We start from the raw sequence: 18,673 nt of genomic DNA on the forward strand, positions 1-18,673 counted from the left end.
AAATATAGAGAGATAGAGAAATATATTTTTACGTTGTGTTTATTCTTCCATACTGTACGGGATATATATACATGAATAATATCTAGAGTTTCATCAACGGATAAGATCAATTACCCAACTCTAGAGTATTCTAGATGGTACATGGGATAATATTCATCCATATTTTAATATTTTCATAACACTTTTAATGTACTAATATTCGTATAATATAGAAGTATAGATAATAAAATATCTCAACAACTTACATTAAATAATTCAAGCACATGATAATAATGCCACAATTCAACTCAAATTATAGTGAAGATTCTATCAGAAATTTGAGTCACAACTCACAAAAAAAACCACTCCTGTGACCCACTTCTACATAATTTAATCAACTCCAGCAAACATCCCTCATCAACTTTTCTACCATTATTAATTTCAGGCTTTCAGCCTATAATTCTTCTCTTATTACTGTTTAAAGTGCGCCAACTCCATAGAATCTGGTCCCCTATTCCACCTTAAGAAACAAAATTTAATCTTTCTTTTGTTATATACAGTACATAAATTTATTTGATCAAACATTAAACATTTTGTTAAAAAAAAAACCCAAACCAAAATCATGGGTTTTTCCAAATGGGTTTTTGGAGTCTTCATTCTTCACTATTTTCTTGTAAATTTCATACTATCTGAGTCAATTTTATCCTCAAATGAGCTTGAAGAGATCCCAAAATTTTTCCTTAATCAAACCCAGAAATCTGAGGTTTTTGATTGGATGGTGGGTATTAGGAGGAAATTGCATGAAAATCCTGAATTGGGGTTTGAGGAATTTGAGACTAGTAGGGTTATTAGAGAGGAATTGGATAAATTGGGGATAAATTACAAGTACCCAGTTGCTGTTACTGGTGTTCTTGGGTTTATTGGAACTGGGGAACCTCCATTTGTGGCTTTGAGGGCTGATATGGATGCTCTTCCTATTGAGGTACTGTTTGATTGTTTATTTTTGATTGAAATTTATTCATATTTTATTTATTTTTCTTTTATAATGCTCATTGTTTATTAGTAATGGTTATAGGAAATGGGTGTTGAATAATAAATTATTAATGTATTTTATTTATAATGTTTTATGGATGAATGTCGGCTAGCTTAGTTGGTAAAGTCGTGAGTGGGTGACCTCTACCCAAGATCTAATCCCGTCCACGTCATTGCTCTTGTGGCTCTTGAAACAATGAAAGTGGTGTTTTTGGAGTTGTGTTTTTAATTGTTGAATGATAAAATGTGATTTGCATTTTAGTTTATGAAATATACTTGTATGTGGTTTGATGATTTTTGGGGAGAGGAGATTGAAAGTAGTCATCAATTGTTGAATCTTACTATGCTCATGCTTATTGCAGGAAATGGTGGAATGGGAACACAAGAGTCAAGTTCCTGGAAAAATGCATGCATGTGGGCATGATGCACATGTTGCCATGTTGCTTGGTGCTGCAAGGATCCTCCAAGAGAATCGACACAAGTTACAGGTTTGCTTCTGCTGAATTTGCTTTCGTGACTCGAGGTTTCATCCGTCCTCGTTGAGTAGCTTCATTTTATGCGGATTTATCGACTGGATGCTGTGAATAGTGGAATTATGTAGCTATAAATGTGTTGATGCTCAATCTGAGATATATTTTTCTCCATTATGTGGCCTAATTGTGTGGCCAAGTTGAAGCATTTCAATGGCTCTTGTGCAAATGTGCAATGCAGAGCTCCCAAAGTAAACTGAAGCATTTATAGTAGAATCTTTCTTTTTTCTGTGCAGTGAAGGATTTCTTCTAAGCTCTAAAAGCACTTCCACAGAAAACAGCATGTTACATTTGTGAATATATAGCTATTCTGTCCTTTAGTTAATTCATTGTTAGGAATGGATGACATATTAACCCATTATAAAATCCAAGTTGACCAAACTATCATATTGTTGAGTTGACTATAAGCAGTTAGATAGGCTTGAGGAGTGGACTTTACTTGACTATAGTTTGGTATCATTTTCGGTTGTTTGGACAGACAACATTTGAGAATCTTCTTGTGAAAAGGTGCTTTCGCTATCATCTGTTCGAAATTGACTGTAAAAACGTTGAATGTACTGCTTGTAGGCTTTCTTGAGTATGCTGTATAAAGTTGGGGCAGAAAATTGGCAAACCTACTTTGACCAGTGCAATCAAATGACATAGCACTGTAATTAAATGATATTTTATTATTGGTGTGCAATTACATGTTTTCAAGATGACATTTTCAATATAAGAATAAGAGCAGTCTTCTTAAATCTTAATACTTATTAGTTCCCTGAAGTCTTATGCCTTTTGCTCCCTTTCATAAAACTGTAGGGAACAGTTGTTTTGGTTTTCCAACCAGGAGAGGAAGGATATGGCGGCGCCCAGAGAATGATCGAGGCTGGAGCAGTGGAGAATGTTGAAGCCATATTTGCTTTGCATGTTAATTCTGGCTTACCTGTTGGTCAAGTTTCCTCCAGGCCTGGTCCACTCTTGGCCGGAAGTGGATTCTTTCAAGCTGTAATTACTGGAAAAGGTGGTCATGCTGCTATTCCTCATCACACAGTAGACCCCATATTGGCAGCTTCGAATGTGATTGTCAGCTTACAACATATTGTCTCTCGTGAAGCTGATCCCCTCGATTCTCAAGTAATTTGTTTTCTTAACTAGCACTTAGTTTCAATTGTTAAATTAGGCTTTGTTATCAGGGTAGCCGCCTGTATTTGCTTCGTAAATGATGTTTCTCGTGAAACTGATCCCCTTGATTTAATCTGTTTTCTTAACTACCGCTTAGTTTTGATTGTTTGATTGGGCTTTGTTGTCAGGGTAACCGCCTGTATTTGCTTCTTAAATTATAACTTTTCCCATTAAGATAGTGATCTATGAATTTCAGATAGTATTTGAGAATATACTCATTTGCCAAATTTTTGTATCTTTTTCAGTCTAACCAACTTGTGTGGGAATAATTGAGATTAGAAGGCATAATTAGTTAGCATATATTGATAGTGGTTCAGACAATAATAATTTACAGTCCTCTAGCCCTCAACTAGGAGCACCAGAATATCAATTATTCTTCCTTTTTCTATTTTATTATAAATATATTATAGGATTATTTTAGTGTCTAAAGTTAATCAGCTATTGAAATGAGGTCTTCCTTTGATATTCTAACTGAAAGTTATTCTGTCTGTTTCTTCTGCTCTCATACTCACTGTGGAGGCATATCATCTTCTACTGTAATATTCTTCCCATATATTTTTGAAGATTAGGTTTTCTTGTGCAGGTTGTTACAGTAGGGAAGTTCCAAGGAGGCGCTGCATTCAATGTAATACCGGATTCTGTCACTATTGGTGGTACATTCAGAGCCTTGTTAAGGGAAAGCCTTACACGTCTTAAACAAAGAATTGGAGAGGTATAATTCTCTATTGGCCTTTCTGTGGTGAATGGTGATAATAATAACTTCTTTGGGATCGTCTTTCTGTTTTGACCTACATTTTCATCATTGAGAACGAGCACCTTTAATCCTTTATGTTCATATAAGGTGTTCAGAAGATAATAGTGAACTAACCAATAACGTTACAAGTTTTTTATTTATTTATTTTAATATTGTTTTTGTGTGCTCATATGGCTAAGACAGACCTTGAGGGTAAGAGTAATTAATACTTCATAGTTAATATTATAAACATAACATGACACTGTCCTGATTCTTGAACTTCTCTAGATGATATTCTATTACATTAATACATACTGTATCCAGATTCTGATATTCTTGCTTTCATGAAATACAATTTTAGTTAGTGAATGCTGATTTCTGCGTAGATAATAAAAATACTTTTTGTCATCTCCGGAAACTTTTCTAGTGTTGACTATACAAACGGTCTTTAAATCCAGTGTGCGTGTCTGTGTCTGTGTCTGGCTGTGTTTTGTTTTGTTTTGTTTTTTATTTTGGGACTTTTGTGTTAATGCCATCAGCTGTTGGGCACCATTCCAGGTATTTCTTTAAGTCCACGAAAGGATTGAAGATCTATTTGTAGATTGCACTATTTAAGCACGGTGCTTTTCTGATTGTCCGATGAATGGTAATTAATATCCAAGCTATCATCCCCATTTAATATTTGCATTACATTACAGGTTATAACAAGCCAAGCTGCTGTACAAAGGTGCACTGCAACTATTGATTTCTTTGATGCTGGAGTCACATACCCACCGACCATTAATGATGAAAACCTGCATAAGCTCTTCAGTAGCGTTGCAACAGATATGATTGGCTCAAATAATGTGAAAGAAGCCAAGCCCCTAACTGGATCTGAGGATTTTGCACATTATCAAGAAGTAATCCCAGGACTTTTGTTCTTTGTTGGTCTGCAAAATGAGACGCTAGGCAGAACAGGCTCAGAGCATAACCCATTGTTTGTTCTTAACGAAAATGTGCTTCCTTATGGTGCATCTCTTCACGCCTCACTGGCTGTGAGATACCTTCTCGAAAAGGGGACAAAAAACCTCGAACATGATAGAACTCGTCATGATGAATTGTAATCCATTTTGAGACGCACATGAAATGTGGTCCAATGCGGGTGCTTATTCTGCAGTAAATTCAGCTTTTAAATAAAATTTAGCTCAGCATTTATCTAATTGTTATATATCCAGTTCAGGAAAAGAATGATTGGCAAGTTATGACTTGTACCCTAACAGTCACATTAAGCTTTAGAACAAATAAAACCTTCATGATGTAGTGTATGTAGGCTTTTCTATATATAGGCATCAAATGTTTAAACTTACATGTAAGTATGTAACCATCCTGTTGAAGCGTGTAATCTAGAGTTTTGCTACATATTCACTTTTCCCCGAAAAAGGGTAAGCTTGTATCCACAGGAGTAACAAAACACAGTTGGTCCAGAAGCATGTTACTGTAACATTATCTAGGTACCAGCGGTCTATTCCCTAATTCAGTATCCAAAAACTTCAGATGACAAACTCAAGAGGGGTTCTAAAGCACTGGGTGCAAACTTTCGTGCAAAAAGCTGGCATAGAAAGACCAGGCGATGGTTGTAGAAGCACATTCGCCTTCCTAATATCTTGTCAAAGAACTCCTTTGAAACATCCTTCTTGCCGTATGTAGCTGGGTGGGGCCCGCCCCTCGACCAATCTGTGTATGTAAGGCTTCGGTTTGCTAGCAAATGAGGAACTAGGATTGTTAGCATGGTGGGGAAGTAGTGCTCATCCACATAACAAGCCGGCTTGCAGAATTCCTTGAACTTTGGATAGTAAACTTTATCCTCTACAATCCGGAGAGCAAGTTCACGGTTAACCTCAAACCATTGGGAACCTTTTCTCCATTGCTCGAGGGTGACCTCAGGTTCCATGCGCTTGTCATATCGCCCCCTTCCATAGGGTCCATGTTCATCATAGGAGCCTATAAAGCTGTAACGAGATTTTGAAATGTAACGATGCACAATGGTGAAGTTACGGGTAGCAATGCACGCCTCTGAAAGCAGAACAAAGTATTCATTGGACAGATCAAGCAACGCATTTGCCAAAAGTCTCCTCTCAGCATCACACATGCTCATCCTCCCCCATTCTGTTACCTGAAGAAACAATAATCAGAACACTCCTATGAGAAAAATGCTTGAAAAACATGTTCATGAAATTCTTTTCACAGCATGCACTTCTAGTAACATCCGTCAATCTGTATCACTTATACTTAAAATGTGACACTCACTAGCACACTAAAAACAGTCCTAAATGAACTGATAGTAATAGCAGAACAGGGGTTTGATTTCTATTATTTCAAAGATGCAGCTCTAATTTTTTTTCCCTGTACGAATTCTGCATTACTAAGTGTCGAATTGATCTTGATGAGTTCAGTGCCATAAAATTTGGTTGACGAGTTGATGACAGTGATTAGTCCGGGGTAAATGTAAGCTACAACAAAGTGAACATACTAATCCTTGCCTAAAACATCCCTTATATTTGTTCACTCCAATCAAGTTTGCCTGGTGCTGGTAGATATTGCTCAGTGTCAGAGCATTTTTAACAGTATACTCTCTTTGTATGAAATAGTTGTCGCATTATCTCAACCTCTGATAACTAAGGATGTCTCATGAAGTGTTATTTCTATGCTTCAAGTTGAAGTAGAGACATTAGGATATTCAATCATAAACCTTTTGCTATTCTAGTAAAAATGACAGCTTTTTTCCAGACATCGTATATAAGGTTGTACATCAATTTGGACAGAGGACTAGTTCGGTAGATCCTAAAAAGTACTGAACTTAACCTCCATTGAAACTGACTGTCCTATAGATTCTTAAGCCGTTCCCAAATCTGAAGTGCCAAAGCTGGAAACTATCACATTCCAACTTAATACTAAAGTTTCTGTTAAGACAAATCATTCTTCTTGTCTAGGAACAATCTTTCACATTAGCTTTATTGACTGCAGAATTTCTGCTTTCGACTTTTTGAGAGGTCCTCAGGTACAGGCAGAATCATGGTATAACGAAACACAAGACCCTTCAATGAAAGTAGCCTAGTATAGAAATAAATTATCCTGAACATTACAAGCATCTTTGGTTCAAAAAGTTATTTAAGCTGTTTTTGTCCCCTCTTTAAAAGTCCTTGTCTAATGTAATCAAAATGTAAATTACAAGTAAGCTTTATCAGTATGACAGACAATCAACTAACATTAGTCTGAGCCTGTGAGCTAAATCAAGTAAATTAATGCCTTCAGATAAACAGAACATACTATGCTGTTGCCTTCAGATAATCAGAACAACGATATTATAACACGATATCAAAAGCATCTAAAACAATCAACATTGATGCCACATTAATAAACAGGACTAACAAACTCAGAGAAAGTATTGTAGGCAGGAATTCATACCTGGCTAGGAATCTGCCTGCCATAAAAAACCGAAGAACGGGAGTAATTTGCTCTATAGCCAGGCAGTGAATGAATAAAGATGGAATAAAGTCCTTCATTGCCTCTAAAAAACCTCTCCCAAAGAGGTGAAAGCGGCAAAGGTCCCCTTGTCAGAAACATGAATGCTACCTTCGGAACCCTCTTGTAAGGATACTCTTGAATTCGAGGAGCAAATGTAGCTCTCCAAAATAACTCAGTATCATTCATGTTATGCATAAGATTAGAAGGCGGTTTAGTCCAGCATTCTAGAGTATTTGTAGCATCGTCACAAGGTTCTAACCTCGACGATTCACTCAACACCATGTTTCGCAACCCAAGATACCTGATCATATTCATACTCAATATGCAAACTCCAAGACCAAGAACAAAGAATATCAAGATAAAATACAAGATCTTGAATGACCAAGATTTGTTTGGGACTGTCCTAGCACAGCTTACGGCGTCTTTCCCATTATCGCCGTTCATTATCCTTAGCTGCATTTTAATCAGAACAAGCTCTTTCCTATAATTGGATCTTCACCTCAAAACAAATGGGAAAAAATTTGGGATTTTGGCATCCGGGTTTATGAATATAGACTAGTTGGTGCAATCAGATTGATCAAAACCGTCCTTTGATCCATAAGAGCCTCAACAAAACACGAACACGACACGAAATAAGATCACCTAAAAATGGGTGATCCTCAACTGTAATTGTACAATAATATGAATGACACTAACATAACAAACCCACCACCAAAAGGAACAATCTTTCTAATAATATAATCCAATCAAATCAAATCAAATTACGAGTTCGAAATCGACAAAATTGAATGTATAACAAGAAGTGAACAAGATGAGAAAAAGAAGGATATTGTTGTGATCATACCATGTGTGATTATAAGTTGGTAAGGTAATAAGAGAGGTATAGTATGACAGGAAAACAACAAAGAGATTAACAAAACGTTTAAAAAACAGCTTTGGTAAGTAAATGTGATTATTATTGTTATAAATCACACAAATTACATCAGTTTTGAAAGTAAATTGTACGTTTATTTGAAACTGAAAAAATTATTGAATTGAAGACAAAAGGGGTTTGAGAATAGTGAAGAGAAGAGAATTGTCCGGAAGATTGGGAAGAAATAGGACAATGTTGACACTTGACAGCATGTGTATGGCACTTTGGTAGAATTATACTTTGCCAAGTGTTATCTTTACATTTGTAAGTACATTTTTGAATTTAAATATAAAAAAACAAATTACAGTACTTTTTGTTTGGTTACTTTTTGTTAAATTTGAATTTAAAGAGTTGGGCGACAAGTATTGTTAAAATGGTAAAAATGGTAAAATATAATTGGAAAAATAGTTGTGCTCCCTTCGTATTTTATTACTTGTCTTATTTTTTCATACGTAGAAATTTAGGAAAAATAGTAAAATATAATTGGAATGAGGTTGGTTGAAATTTTTTTAAAAATCTAAATAATGAGTATAAATGTGTGTGTGTGTGTGTGGGGGGGGGGGGGGGGGGGGGACCACTAATGGGATACTAGTAGAAAAAAGTAAAAAAATTGTTAAAAATTTTCAAAAAAGGAAATGAAGTACTCCGTAAGTAATTAAAAAAGGTTGCAAAAGAAAAGTGAAGCAAGTACGGTAATGCGTAGTAAAATATAGGAGTACTATTTATCAAATTGCCTGTATTTCTTTAAAAAAAAAATGTCCGTATTTAGGTGTGAATAGGTCCCTTTACCCTTACTCAATTTTTCATTCCCACTTCATCCCACCCCTCCACTCCACATACCACCACGACCACTTCCACCCCCACCACCAACAACGGCAACCACCATCAAAGTTACCAAATGATAGACAAAGATAAATCTACACCCAGCGTGGTATTCAACAAGGTAGGTTGCCAAATTTCTGAAGAATTGTTGAAGAACCACAACCACTGCACCACCAGGCAGTCAAAACCACCGATAACCAAGGTCCTTAGGCGGTCAAAACCCCTATTACCCTAGGTAGTAATTACAAATTAATCATCCTATTTTAAAATCGAGAGTAGTAAAAGACTCAAAGACGATGAATTTTACCCTTAAAACGACGTAGTACAACCTTGTCACAAATTACAAATCCAAATACTTCCTCCATTACGTATTATCTGCAACAAAATGAGTTACACATTTCCCAAGAAGAAACTTTTAAGGGAGATTAATTAAGGAAAGATCAAATAAGTAAGATCATAAAAGAACACCAACACCAGTACACCACCACCAGAAACCACCAGACTTGCAACCACCCAAAACCACCCAAACCCACAACCCCCCCAAAACCACCTAGACCCACAACCACCAAAACCGACCAGACCCACAACCACCCACAGACCTAAAACCACCCAGACCTGTAACCGCCCAGACCCATAACCACCTAAAACCGATTAGACCTACAACCACCTAGAATCGAGCAGCGCAACCACCAAACCCAAAACCCGCAACCTCGTAACCTCAGCCCTCCCCTCTCCCACCCAGTCAACCACCCACCGTCTCCCCAATCACCAAAACCCACAACCACCCACTCACCTTCCCCTCTGCTCGAAGTCCACAACCACCCACATCCCTCCCCTCTCCTCGAAATCACCACCAACCACCCTAAAATATGAAGAAAAAAAGCTTAATTTGGAAAGTGTTACTTTCTCATCGCTAATTTGGGGTTTATTTGGTCAAATTTGATCATGAAAACTCTAGATCTAGAGTTTTCATGGTTATATTTGACCATAAAAACCTCAACTTTAAGCTTTAATGGAGGAGGAAGTGGCGGCGACGACTTTAATGGAGGAGGAAGTGGTGGCGACCCAATCTTATAGTGGTGGTAGTGTGGTGGTTGTGAAAGAAGAGAGAGAAAATTGGTGATGAGGGTGGCTTGAAAGAGAGGAGAGAGAAAATAGGGTGGTGGTGGAGTGGTGATTGTTAGAGAAAAGAGAGTGGAGGTGAGAGTAGCTTGAGAGAGAGGAGAGAGAAAATATGGTGGTGTGGGTGGTGGACCTGGTTGTGAGGAAGGAGAGAGATTGAGTGTTAGTGTTATTATTGAGGATTAATTAAGTTAGGTTAATAAGTTAATAACATGTAGTTAATGTATTAATTGGATTGAACTAAGGGTTTTTTAGTAAATTTACTCAAAAAAATTTACTATATAAGAAAACTTTTTTTTTTTTTTTGTTGCACCTAATACGCAATAGAGGAAGTAAACAAATACAACTATACAAGTACAAAGTACTTTGTGAAATATGGAAAATTGATGGATACTGGATTAGAACGTGGTTGGATTTTAATGCTTTTTTTTTTTTTTTTTTTTTAATGATCTCCAAAAATAAAATTAAAAGTTAACTTTATCAACGGTTCATATTAGTCAAAAAAATATACACGGCTATGATTTAGTCTAATACAATGACCACAATTTTATTATTGTTTATTTGTTAGTTCTCTTTAAAAAAAAAAAGTACAAAGTATATCTTGTTCCAAAATTGAATCAACACACTTCCAACTTCCAAGCTCAACAATGGCAGCCATAACCATACCCACAACTCACACTCTCCGAACCATAAACCCACGAACACGTCCATGGCTGCTCACTCTCCGCCATTTCTCCCCAACTCCATTTTCTCTCTCCTCCTCCATTTCCGCCGCTTCACTCTCTACTGCCGAAGAAGAAGAAAACTCCGAGCAACACCCTTCAACCCCATCAAACTCCCCTCCAAAACCCAGCAACAAAAACGCATCGTTTTACCCCAAAAGAGGGCAAACCCTTGAGTTAGTTTGTCAGACATTGGCGTTTAAAGCAAAAGGGGTTTGTAAAGTTCCTGAAACTGGGTTTGTTCTTATGTGTGATCGTGCTCTTCCTGGTGAACGCTTTCTGGGTCGGGTTACCCGTAAAAAGGGTAGTTATGCTGAGGTATATGGAATTCTAATGCTACTTTTTTATTTTTTTGGTTGGAATTAAATTGTGTTATAATGTTGGAACAATTGGTTTATTTGATTGGAATTGATATGGAATTTTGTGTTTTACTTGTTATAATTATGCTGAGGTGTACGGAATTATAATGCTACTTTTCATTTATACTTTTGGTAGGAATTTGATTATGTTATAATGTTGGAACGATTAGTTTATTTGATTGGAATTGATATGGAATTTTGTGCTTTACTTGTTATAATTATTTGGAGTGATGGATTGAAAATGAGTTGTCGGTGAATTCTTGTATAAGACGGTCTAATGGGTTCGTTTCAACTTACTATGATAGGAACATAAGTGTGAACTCTTATGAAGTTGGGGTGGTACGTCTTCTTACATTTTATATCAGCCTCAACTTTGTGTTTGTGCAATGAATTTGGAATATATTTGGTGAAATAGGTGAGTTATTCTTAGAGTTTTGAACTTTAAGCCAGGTTTGAATTTGAAGTAGGTTAGATGGATGTTTCTGTCCCCTCTTCAATCAAGGCGATCATAGGAAATGTCTCCTGCAATTGTGAAGTAGCTTAGGTGGGAGTTTCGTGTTGGGCGTTTGAGTGATGTTATTCATGTGATACAGTTTTCCTTTCTTTCTTTACATTTTTTTTTGAGGGAGCCTTTCTTTCTTTTCATTAATAATGAAGAAAGGTGATCAAAGCTTAGTGTACAAGAGTTGGATAATGGACATTGGGGTGTTACCCTGTATGCAATAATGTGCTATTGTGCTGTGTTCTGAAGATCGTTTATGTCCATTTATCTGAAATTTGTTCTTGGACTGTCAACATGTCTGCTTGGCTTTGAAATCCTGTTTAGGGCTGTCAACATTTGCTTGACAAGAAATATTAGCATAAAGGAAATCTGATTAGAAATGCTTAATGGTGTTTCCGTTTCATTATTTTAGCAGTTTGTTACTGAAATAGTACTAAAGGTGGCAAGTGAAATCAGTATTGAGTATTGAGTTCTTTAGGACGTTGAAGTGGTGAGCAATAGTAGGGAAGGCTGCTGTAATACATAGCAGAGGATGCTCATTGAATACTCTTTGAGAAAAGTAATCTGTAATCACTCCTTGAGAGAGAGCAACCTCTCAAAAGCTGGTAATTAATATTAGATTAATGCAACCATGTTGTTCCTAAATACCCAAATTACTCTGGATTTTTATATTTTATTTTTTCTCTCGCTAATCAGAGGAACTAGCTAAGAATACCTAGTTTTAAGGCGATTTCATCCTAGTTATTTTAGATTCTGTTGACAGCCCTTAATTTGTATGCATTTGTTCTGAGTTCCAACATTTTGTGTGAGTTTACCAATTTCCTAGGAAAGGATAATTGAGTTGGTTCTATCCACTGCCTCTTGCTTTGGGGCTGCTATGCTGTACTGTTTGATTGTTGAGAACTTAAGAAGTTTGTCTGAGTCTATTAAATTCCTCGTACTTTTGTGACGACATTTATTGACTTATTTTTAGTTCTTTTGTTTATTTGAATTGTTTCTAGGTGGCAAAGGTGAAGACATTATCTCCTCACCACGATGCTGTGGATGCTCCTTGTGAATATGCTTCATATTGTGGAGGCTGTAAGACACAGAGTCTGTCATATGAAGCCCAACTAAAATATAAAGAGCAACAAGTTTGGGAATTAATGCTACATGTTGGGAAGTTTTCTGATGCACAACCTGATTTTCTCAGCATCACAAAGCCCATTATTCCTTGTGCAAACCAGTTTCATTACAGAAACAAGGTTAGAAAACCTCAACTCTTTACTGTGATATATGTTGAGGCAGCTCAACTCACCCCACCCACCCAACACCCAAAGTAAAAAACAAGGTGAAAACGGAAGGAAGTAGAATGTATGACATTAATTAAACAAATAAATAAATAAATGCCGGTCCCTTTGTTTCTGCATGTGTGGAATCTATGTCAGAGATCACCAGCAATTTACTTATGTATAAAAATTTAGATGTAATTATAGTACTTTTAGTACTTTTACTGGGTAATGATGAGAAGTCAATGTCAGATGATAATAGTTTGTTAGATGGTCATGTCAGATGTACTGATGTACATCATATGTTTGGTTACATGCTTATATCTTCTAATACATTAGCATTCTAAAGTTATAATCCTGCTTAAATTTTTTTTTTGTCAAGTTGTTCCTTTAACACTTCTATACTGTTTCTAGTAATCTAATTATGCTGAAACTTAATGTCTACAGTACTTAATATCAAACTTAATGGGATATTGGCATATTGTTACTCTTTGACAGATGGAGTTCTCATTTAGCAATCAAAGATGGATACCTCAAGGACTTTGGGAAGAAGAACAAGGTAGTGGGAACGATTATGCTCTTGGACTCCATGCCCCCGGCTTTTTTGACAAGATACTCAATATCAACAAGTGCCTGTTACAAAGCGAGCCTGCCGATGCAGTAAGTTAAATTCTACTTTGGTCTCTAGATAATGAACACTTGGCTCTTTTCTTCATGCAGTTTTGTTTCTGGATTAGAATTATATGTTTACATCTGCTACTACTACCTATGTCAAGCATTACTTTCTGGAGTCCCTTAATGCAAAGATCAATTCTTCTTACATCCTTTTCATGTTTAATATGCTGAGGGTTGTATGTCATCTTTTCATGCCATGATCATGTTAGATATTGAGTTGTTTGGTTCATGATCTATTTCAGAGTTAATTTGAATTTCTGATAATAGGTTCTCTTGGCAGTCCAAGATTGCTGGAGAGATCAGAGCTTAGGCCTCTCTCCTTATAATGTTCATACCCATGCTGGGTTTCTCAAGCATCTAGTGATAAGAACTGGCAGGTAACTGGATTTTCTTATTTCTAATATGAATTCTGGCCTGTGATTGCTTAAAGTGGTATTGAAGCTTGATTTTCTTAGGCTGTGATCCTTACCTAAACCTTTTCCATGGAGACATGTCAATTTAAGAGGATAAAGGGATCTCTGGTGATCCATGACTTTTGGTATCTTATTTTCTTTCTATTTCCATCCATTTCTGGAACCTGAAATCCGAATGACCTTGAATACTTTCAACTTAGTCAATTTCTCTTGCTTCCAAATGATAAGTATACATATGTAATTGCACTTATCAAGTCTCAAAAATTTAATTGCTATTTCTTAGACAAGTCATTCTTACGAGAGTATTGACCTTTTCTGGAACTTAAACAAACCTGGATATCAGAGATGACAAAGGCTGTCCTGATTTTTGCAGGTATTGGATAAAATTTAATCTGGAAAGTTATTGTCAAAAAAAATCTGGAAAGTTGCTGTTAATATTGTTGATTGTAAAGTTAGCCTACTATGTGAGAAAATTGGGTCTAGGCTTATGGGTGCAGTGTCAAATGTATGTTTTCAGTTGTGTAATTGCTGCTTTTATAGATAGGCGTTAGGAGGTCAGTGACATTCTAACATGCGCCTTTCAATTTAAAATCGATCAATGTTATCCTTCTGCTAGGACTCAAATTTGCTGGAGTTCGTTAGATAATTGATATTTAAATCTTACTATGGATTGTCATTCATTTTGCAGGGATGTCCAAAGTGGTAAGCCTGAAATTATGGTCAATTTTGTGACTTCTGCGTACAAGCCAGAGCTATTAGAGCCTCTAGTTGAGAAAGTTTCGGCCATCAGTGAAGTGGTTAGTCACATTTATATATTACTCCGTAATAGTTATTGTTCAAAACATTATTATTATGTTATGAAATTTAATCATTACTCTTTTCTTGTAAGGTGAGTGGTGAGCCATTTTTTAGGTCTCACTTCGTAAAAACATTTATGTCTCCTGAAAAAAATTGTATATGCTTGTAGGAAGATGTGGGACTATAAAACCTCTCATAGTCTCATGTTTATTGTGCTGTTGATGATGAAAGATATCATTTGTTTTTTCCTTTCTATCCTTCCAAGATTCTGCTAGGAAGTAGAATGAATGTTCATATCTGTGTTTAATACTCCCTGACCCATAAACTAGTGCCCATTTTCATTTTTATTGTCAAACTCATAACACTTTGACTTAAAATTCTCATTTGTATGTACAAAAAACATAGTTGTGTGATATATGTATGGGAGAGAGAGAGGAGAGGGGGGGGGGGGGGGGGGGAGGGAGGGAGAGGCTTTTTGACTCTTGATATGGTAGATTTGCATAAACTGAGTTACTTGTAGATCGAGTTGTGGTATCTGTAAAGGCATTCTGCAAAAGGAAGTAATGGAGATATAAATGCTGGAATAAATTTTTTTTGTGACTCTTGATTTGGTAAAATTGCATAAACTGAGTTACTTGTAGGTCGAGTTGTGGTATCTGTGAAGGCATTTTGCAGAAGGAAGTAATAGAGATATAAATGCTGGAATACAAATTTTATTTGTGTCTGTGTGGTATTGACAGTTTTAAGGTTGATCAAGCTATGCTGCACTTCCTAGAGGGGATTTGTGCAGCACTATGGCCTTAGTTCCTATTCAAGGAAGTCAAATACACAAATATTTATCCTAACAATAGTAATGTTGATATGCTGTTCTCTGCACATGTATTAATTTTTTTAATGGTAGTTTGTTGTGCAATCATTTGATGAGACTTAGAGAACTTTTGTTGGTGAAAGATGAACCTTTTGGTTGAGAGATGAACGAGTGGTAAGCATGGCTTCTAATTTTGGGGAAGGCAGAAGTTAGCTAATAAAATTAGGATTGCTTTTGGGGCAGGTTGTTTCTTGACAAAGAATGGCAATTTCAATTGCTAAGGGCTTCATTTCTGAAAGTTGATTATTCTTCTTTCTTTTGTGTGGTATTAAATTTCCTCTTCTTATTTCTTGCATTCCCTTTTTACGCTTCTTATATTGAATATTTGTGATAATTTGAGGTTCACATTTGTCTTTGAAGGAGAAAGTCCTAGCTTTCTATTCTTTCACACTGTTTTACTTGCTTGTTTTTATAGTGATAATTAAGTTCCCTTTTCATGATCAATAGGCCAGCATTGTGAACAACATAAATACCTCTGTGGGGAGCACTTCAGTTGGGGAGAAGGAGCATGTATTGTATGGGAAAGCTACTATTGCTGAAGTTTTGAGAGGGCTGACGTTTCAGATTTCTGCCAACTCATTCTTCCAGACAAATACACAGCAGGTATGTGTTCATCTTAACAGTCTTTCTTTAGTTTTTTATGCAATGATATTAGTAGTTTCTGTATCACTGGATTTTAACAAGTAGAGTCCCTCTGAGTTCTGACCTTGCTGGTTATATTATTAATTATTTCCTGGTCTAAATGCCAATTTTTCGTACTTTTTCAGGCAGAGGTTCTTTATGGACTGATTGAGGATGTTGCTGGTCTCAGAGGTGATGGCTCTGAAATTGTGCTGGATCTGTTTTGCGGAACAGGCACCATTGGTCTCACACTTGCCAGAAGGTTTGTAATCTTGGCATCATAGCATTGACTTTATTGTACACGGTACGTCGGTACTATGCACTATGCACTATGCGGCCATACTCATTATTTGTCTTATAATTTCAGGGCCAAACATGTATATGGTTATGAAGTAGTTCCTCAAGCCATCGCAGATGCTTGCCGAAATGCTGACCTGAATGGAATCTGCAATGCTACATTTGTCCAAGGAGACCTTAATAAAATTGATGAAAACTTTGGAAAGAATTTTCCTAGACCTGATGTAGTGATATCAGGTAAAGTATCCAATGTCATAGTTTGCTCCCACCAGTGCGCTGTTTCTCCTAATTATGCTTTTGCATTTCTTTATTAATTATTCCATGTTTTTGTATCTTGATTATAATCTTTTCCCTTAATTTATGAGGCTGGGAAAATGTATTTCAACCATTTCAACTTGTTCAAGTTGATTATGATGCTTCTGGTTTTAGGATGTTTCAGTAGACTGTCCCAGTTCTTCATCATCACCCTGTGTATTTATGGCACTATTCCAGTTTTAGGATGTTTCTAAGATATTTACCGTCACCCTGTGCATTTATAGCACTCTTCCATTAAAATGAAAATTATTGGTTCTATTACCTCAGTGTACGTGCTTTGTCAACTTTGACAATAAACTGGAATGGAGGAAGCTACTATTGGGATTTGGGATATATATATATGCATATATCGTCTTTGCCTGATGTCAATTGCTGGCCATTTGTTTCACATTTATAAGTAAACAGTTGGAGGTAATCTTTGTATGAGGTAGCTAGTTTCTAATTTTTAAAACGATATTTCAATGTTCCAGATCCAAACCGTCCTGGAATGCACATGAAGCTGATCAAGTTTCTGTTAAAGTTGAAAGCCCCTCGAATAGTCTATGTTTCCTGCAATCCTGCCACATGCGCTCGCGACCTTGATTACCTGTGTCATGGCTCGGTATTTGATTAATCTTCTATCATTGGAATCTGTTTTCTGGGGTTGATTTCCTGCATTCTGATTCACATATTTGGTGTCTTTGCAGGTGGAGCAGAAAATAAAAGGATGCTACAAATTAAGTAGCATCCAACCTGTAGACATGTTCCCTCACACCCCACATATCGAGTGTGTTTGCTTGCTGGATCTCAATGAATAATTGTTGATACTATTTGCATCAATCAGAAGAAGGTTCTAAATCAGTAACTATCTTTAAGATCCCAAAACTTTCTTCAGATATATTTTTTTATTTCAATTTTCTTTTGAGACCTTTGTTCTTTTATACAGTATTCGTAATTTAGTAAAATACTTTTTTTTGTAGGCTCGTTTTGCAATTCATCTGTTGCAATTTTTAAGAACTCGGCAACACTCTGGAGGTCCTGTGTGTGCAACTACTGGCAAACAATTGCCCTCACGCAGCAGAAATTATTTCACTCTGAGCCACAGAGGAGTCAATTGCTGATGTTCCCACTGATGCAGCAGTCGATTAATTTTTTTTGCTGCAAACTTTACAGCCAATATATGGTGCTCCAGCGGCTCCAGCACTGAAAATCTAACCACTTCATGTATATTGATGATCTGGATAAAAACTATTCTTTGCTTCTTGCTCTCCTGAAATAATTATCTTGCTTCATGCTTATACCTTGATGCAGCCGGACTTACAATTTTTTTTTTTTTTTTTTTTTTTTGACAATTTCAGCAGGCAAGAGTAATCTGCTGCATATACTAGTAGAATATGTATATCAATCATTCAAGATAAGACCTGTTTTTTAGAGCAATTTTCATGTAAAATCACATTGAAAATAACTTCAAATCCTGAATTATGATGCATGTTACAAAAATTCAACATACAGTAAATTGTCTATAGGATTACAACTTTACTCGCACAACATTAATTTAAATTGTCTATAGGGTTACAACTTTACTCTCACAACATTAATTTAGATTCCATCACTGTTTCTTTTCTCTTCTATTCGAATCAATTAAAACTTAAAACATTAAAGTAACATATAGAAAACTACTGTATACAGGATGAAGGGAGTATTGATTAAGGTCCTATACTCTCTTACCTTATATTTAATGACCTTAAATTATTTTTGTTTAATGGAAATTGTTTTACTTGTAATTTAATACACTTTTGAGGGAATGAAAATAAATCATTCCACCTTTGCTCGATCTTCCAAAAGCAATTTTACCTTTAATTTATACTTTATTAGTATTTAAAAATATAAACCAATGGGAGTGAGGGATAGCTCAAGTGATTAGAGCTCTCTTCTCGATTTCATGAGATTCGCCCAAATTAATCCATTGGTACTTTTTTTTTTTGTTTATCAAAACCCAAAAAAAAAAAAAATACAAAAAATACAAAAAAGTTAGGTTAAATAAAAAATTTCTTAAAAAC

General features: G+C 36.0%; 3 protein-coding genes across 3 annotated transcripts; 2 read left to right on the plus strand and 1 right to left on the minus strand.

Moving 5' to 3' along the window:
* Window positions 1-419: 419 nt before the first annotated feature.
* Window positions 420-4,780, plus strand: LOC145589632 (IAA-amino acid hydrolase ILR1-like 4). The gene is made up of 5 exons (XM_081646294.1): window positions 420-961; window positions 1,374-1,499; window positions 2,340-2,654; window positions 3,286-3,414; window positions 4,134-4,780. Exons 1-5 carry the CDS (start codon window positions 602-604, stop codon window positions 4,536-4,538), a joined length of 1,335 nt encoding a protein of 444 aa, XP_081502420.1. The 5' UTR covers window positions 420-601; the 3' UTR covers window positions 4,539-4,780.
* Window positions 4,724-9,290, minus strand: LOC145589633 (glycosyltransferase BC10-like). Its single transcript, XM_081646295.1, has 2 exons — window positions 6,880-9,290; window positions 4,724-5,587 (listed from the first exon to the last, which is right to left on the minus strand). The coding sequence occupies exons 1-2, from the start codon at window positions 7,396-7,398 to the stop codon at window positions 4,949-4,951; spliced, it is 1,158 nt and encodes a 385-aa protein (XP_081502421.1). The 5' UTR covers window positions 7,399-9,290; the 3' UTR covers window positions 4,724-4,948.
* Window positions 9,291-10,402: 1,112 nt separating this feature from the next.
* LOC145589631 (uncharacterized) lies at window positions 10,403-18,161 on the plus strand. Its single transcript, XM_081646293.1, has 11 exons — window positions 10,403-10,836; window positions 12,381-12,623; window positions 13,146-13,307; window positions 13,590-13,699; window positions 14,424-14,532; window positions 15,849-16,004; window positions 16,169-16,284; window positions 16,390-16,556; window positions 17,105-17,235; window positions 17,321-17,463; window positions 17,594-18,161. The coding sequence occupies exons 1-10, from the start codon at window positions 10,444-10,446 to the stop codon at window positions 17,429-17,431; spliced, it is 1,698 nt and encodes a 565-aa protein (XP_081502419.1). The 5' UTR covers window positions 10,403-10,443; the 3' UTR covers window positions 17,432-17,463; window positions 17,594-18,161.
* Window positions 18,162-18,673: the final 512 nt, after the last annotated feature.

The sequence above is a fragment of the Chenopodium album genome, chromosome 17 (assembly GCF_948465745.1).
Source record: "Chenopodium album chromosome 17, dcCheAlbu1.1, whole genome shotgun sequence".
In the NCBI taxonomy this organism is placed as follows: Eukaryota; Viridiplantae; Streptophyta; class Magnoliopsida; order Caryophyllales; family Amaranthaceae; genus Chenopodium; species Chenopodium album.

Excerpts from the sequence above, each read along its gene's own strand:
- LOC145589633 (XM_081646295.1), bottom strand. The coding sequence starts at position 7,398 with ATGCAGCTAAGGATAATGAACGGCGATAATGGGAAAGACGCCGTAAGC. Across the intron at positions 5,588-6,879 it reads GCAGGCAGATTCCTAGCCAG|GTAACAGAATGGGGGAGGAT; the intron begins GTATGAATTCCT and ends TTGTTTCTTCAG.
- LOC145589631 (XM_081646293.1), top strand. The coding sequence starts at position 10,444 with ATGGCAGCCATAACCATACCCACAACTCACACTCTCCGAACCATAAAC. Across the intron at positions 14,533-15,848 it reads TTTCGGCCATCAGTGAAGTG|GCCAGCATTGTGAACAACAT; the intron begins GTTAGTCACATT and ends CATGATCAATAG. Across the intron at positions 16,557-17,104 it reads ACCTGATGTAGTGATATCAG|ATCCAAACCGTCCTGGAATG; the intron begins GTAAAGTATCCA and ends TCAATGTTCCAG.
- LOC145589632 (XM_081646294.1), top strand. The coding sequence starts at position 602 with ATGGGTTTTTCCAAATGGGTTTTTGGAGTCTTCATTCTTCACTATTTT. Across the intron at positions 2,655-3,285 it reads CTGATCCCCTCGATTCTCAA|GTTGTTACAGTAGGGAAGTT; the intron begins GTAATTTGTTTT and ends TTTCTTGTGCAG. Across the intron at positions 3,415-4,133 it reads TTAAACAAAGAATTGGAGAG|GTTATAACAAGCCAAGCTGC; the intron begins GTATAATTCTCT and ends ATTACATTACAG.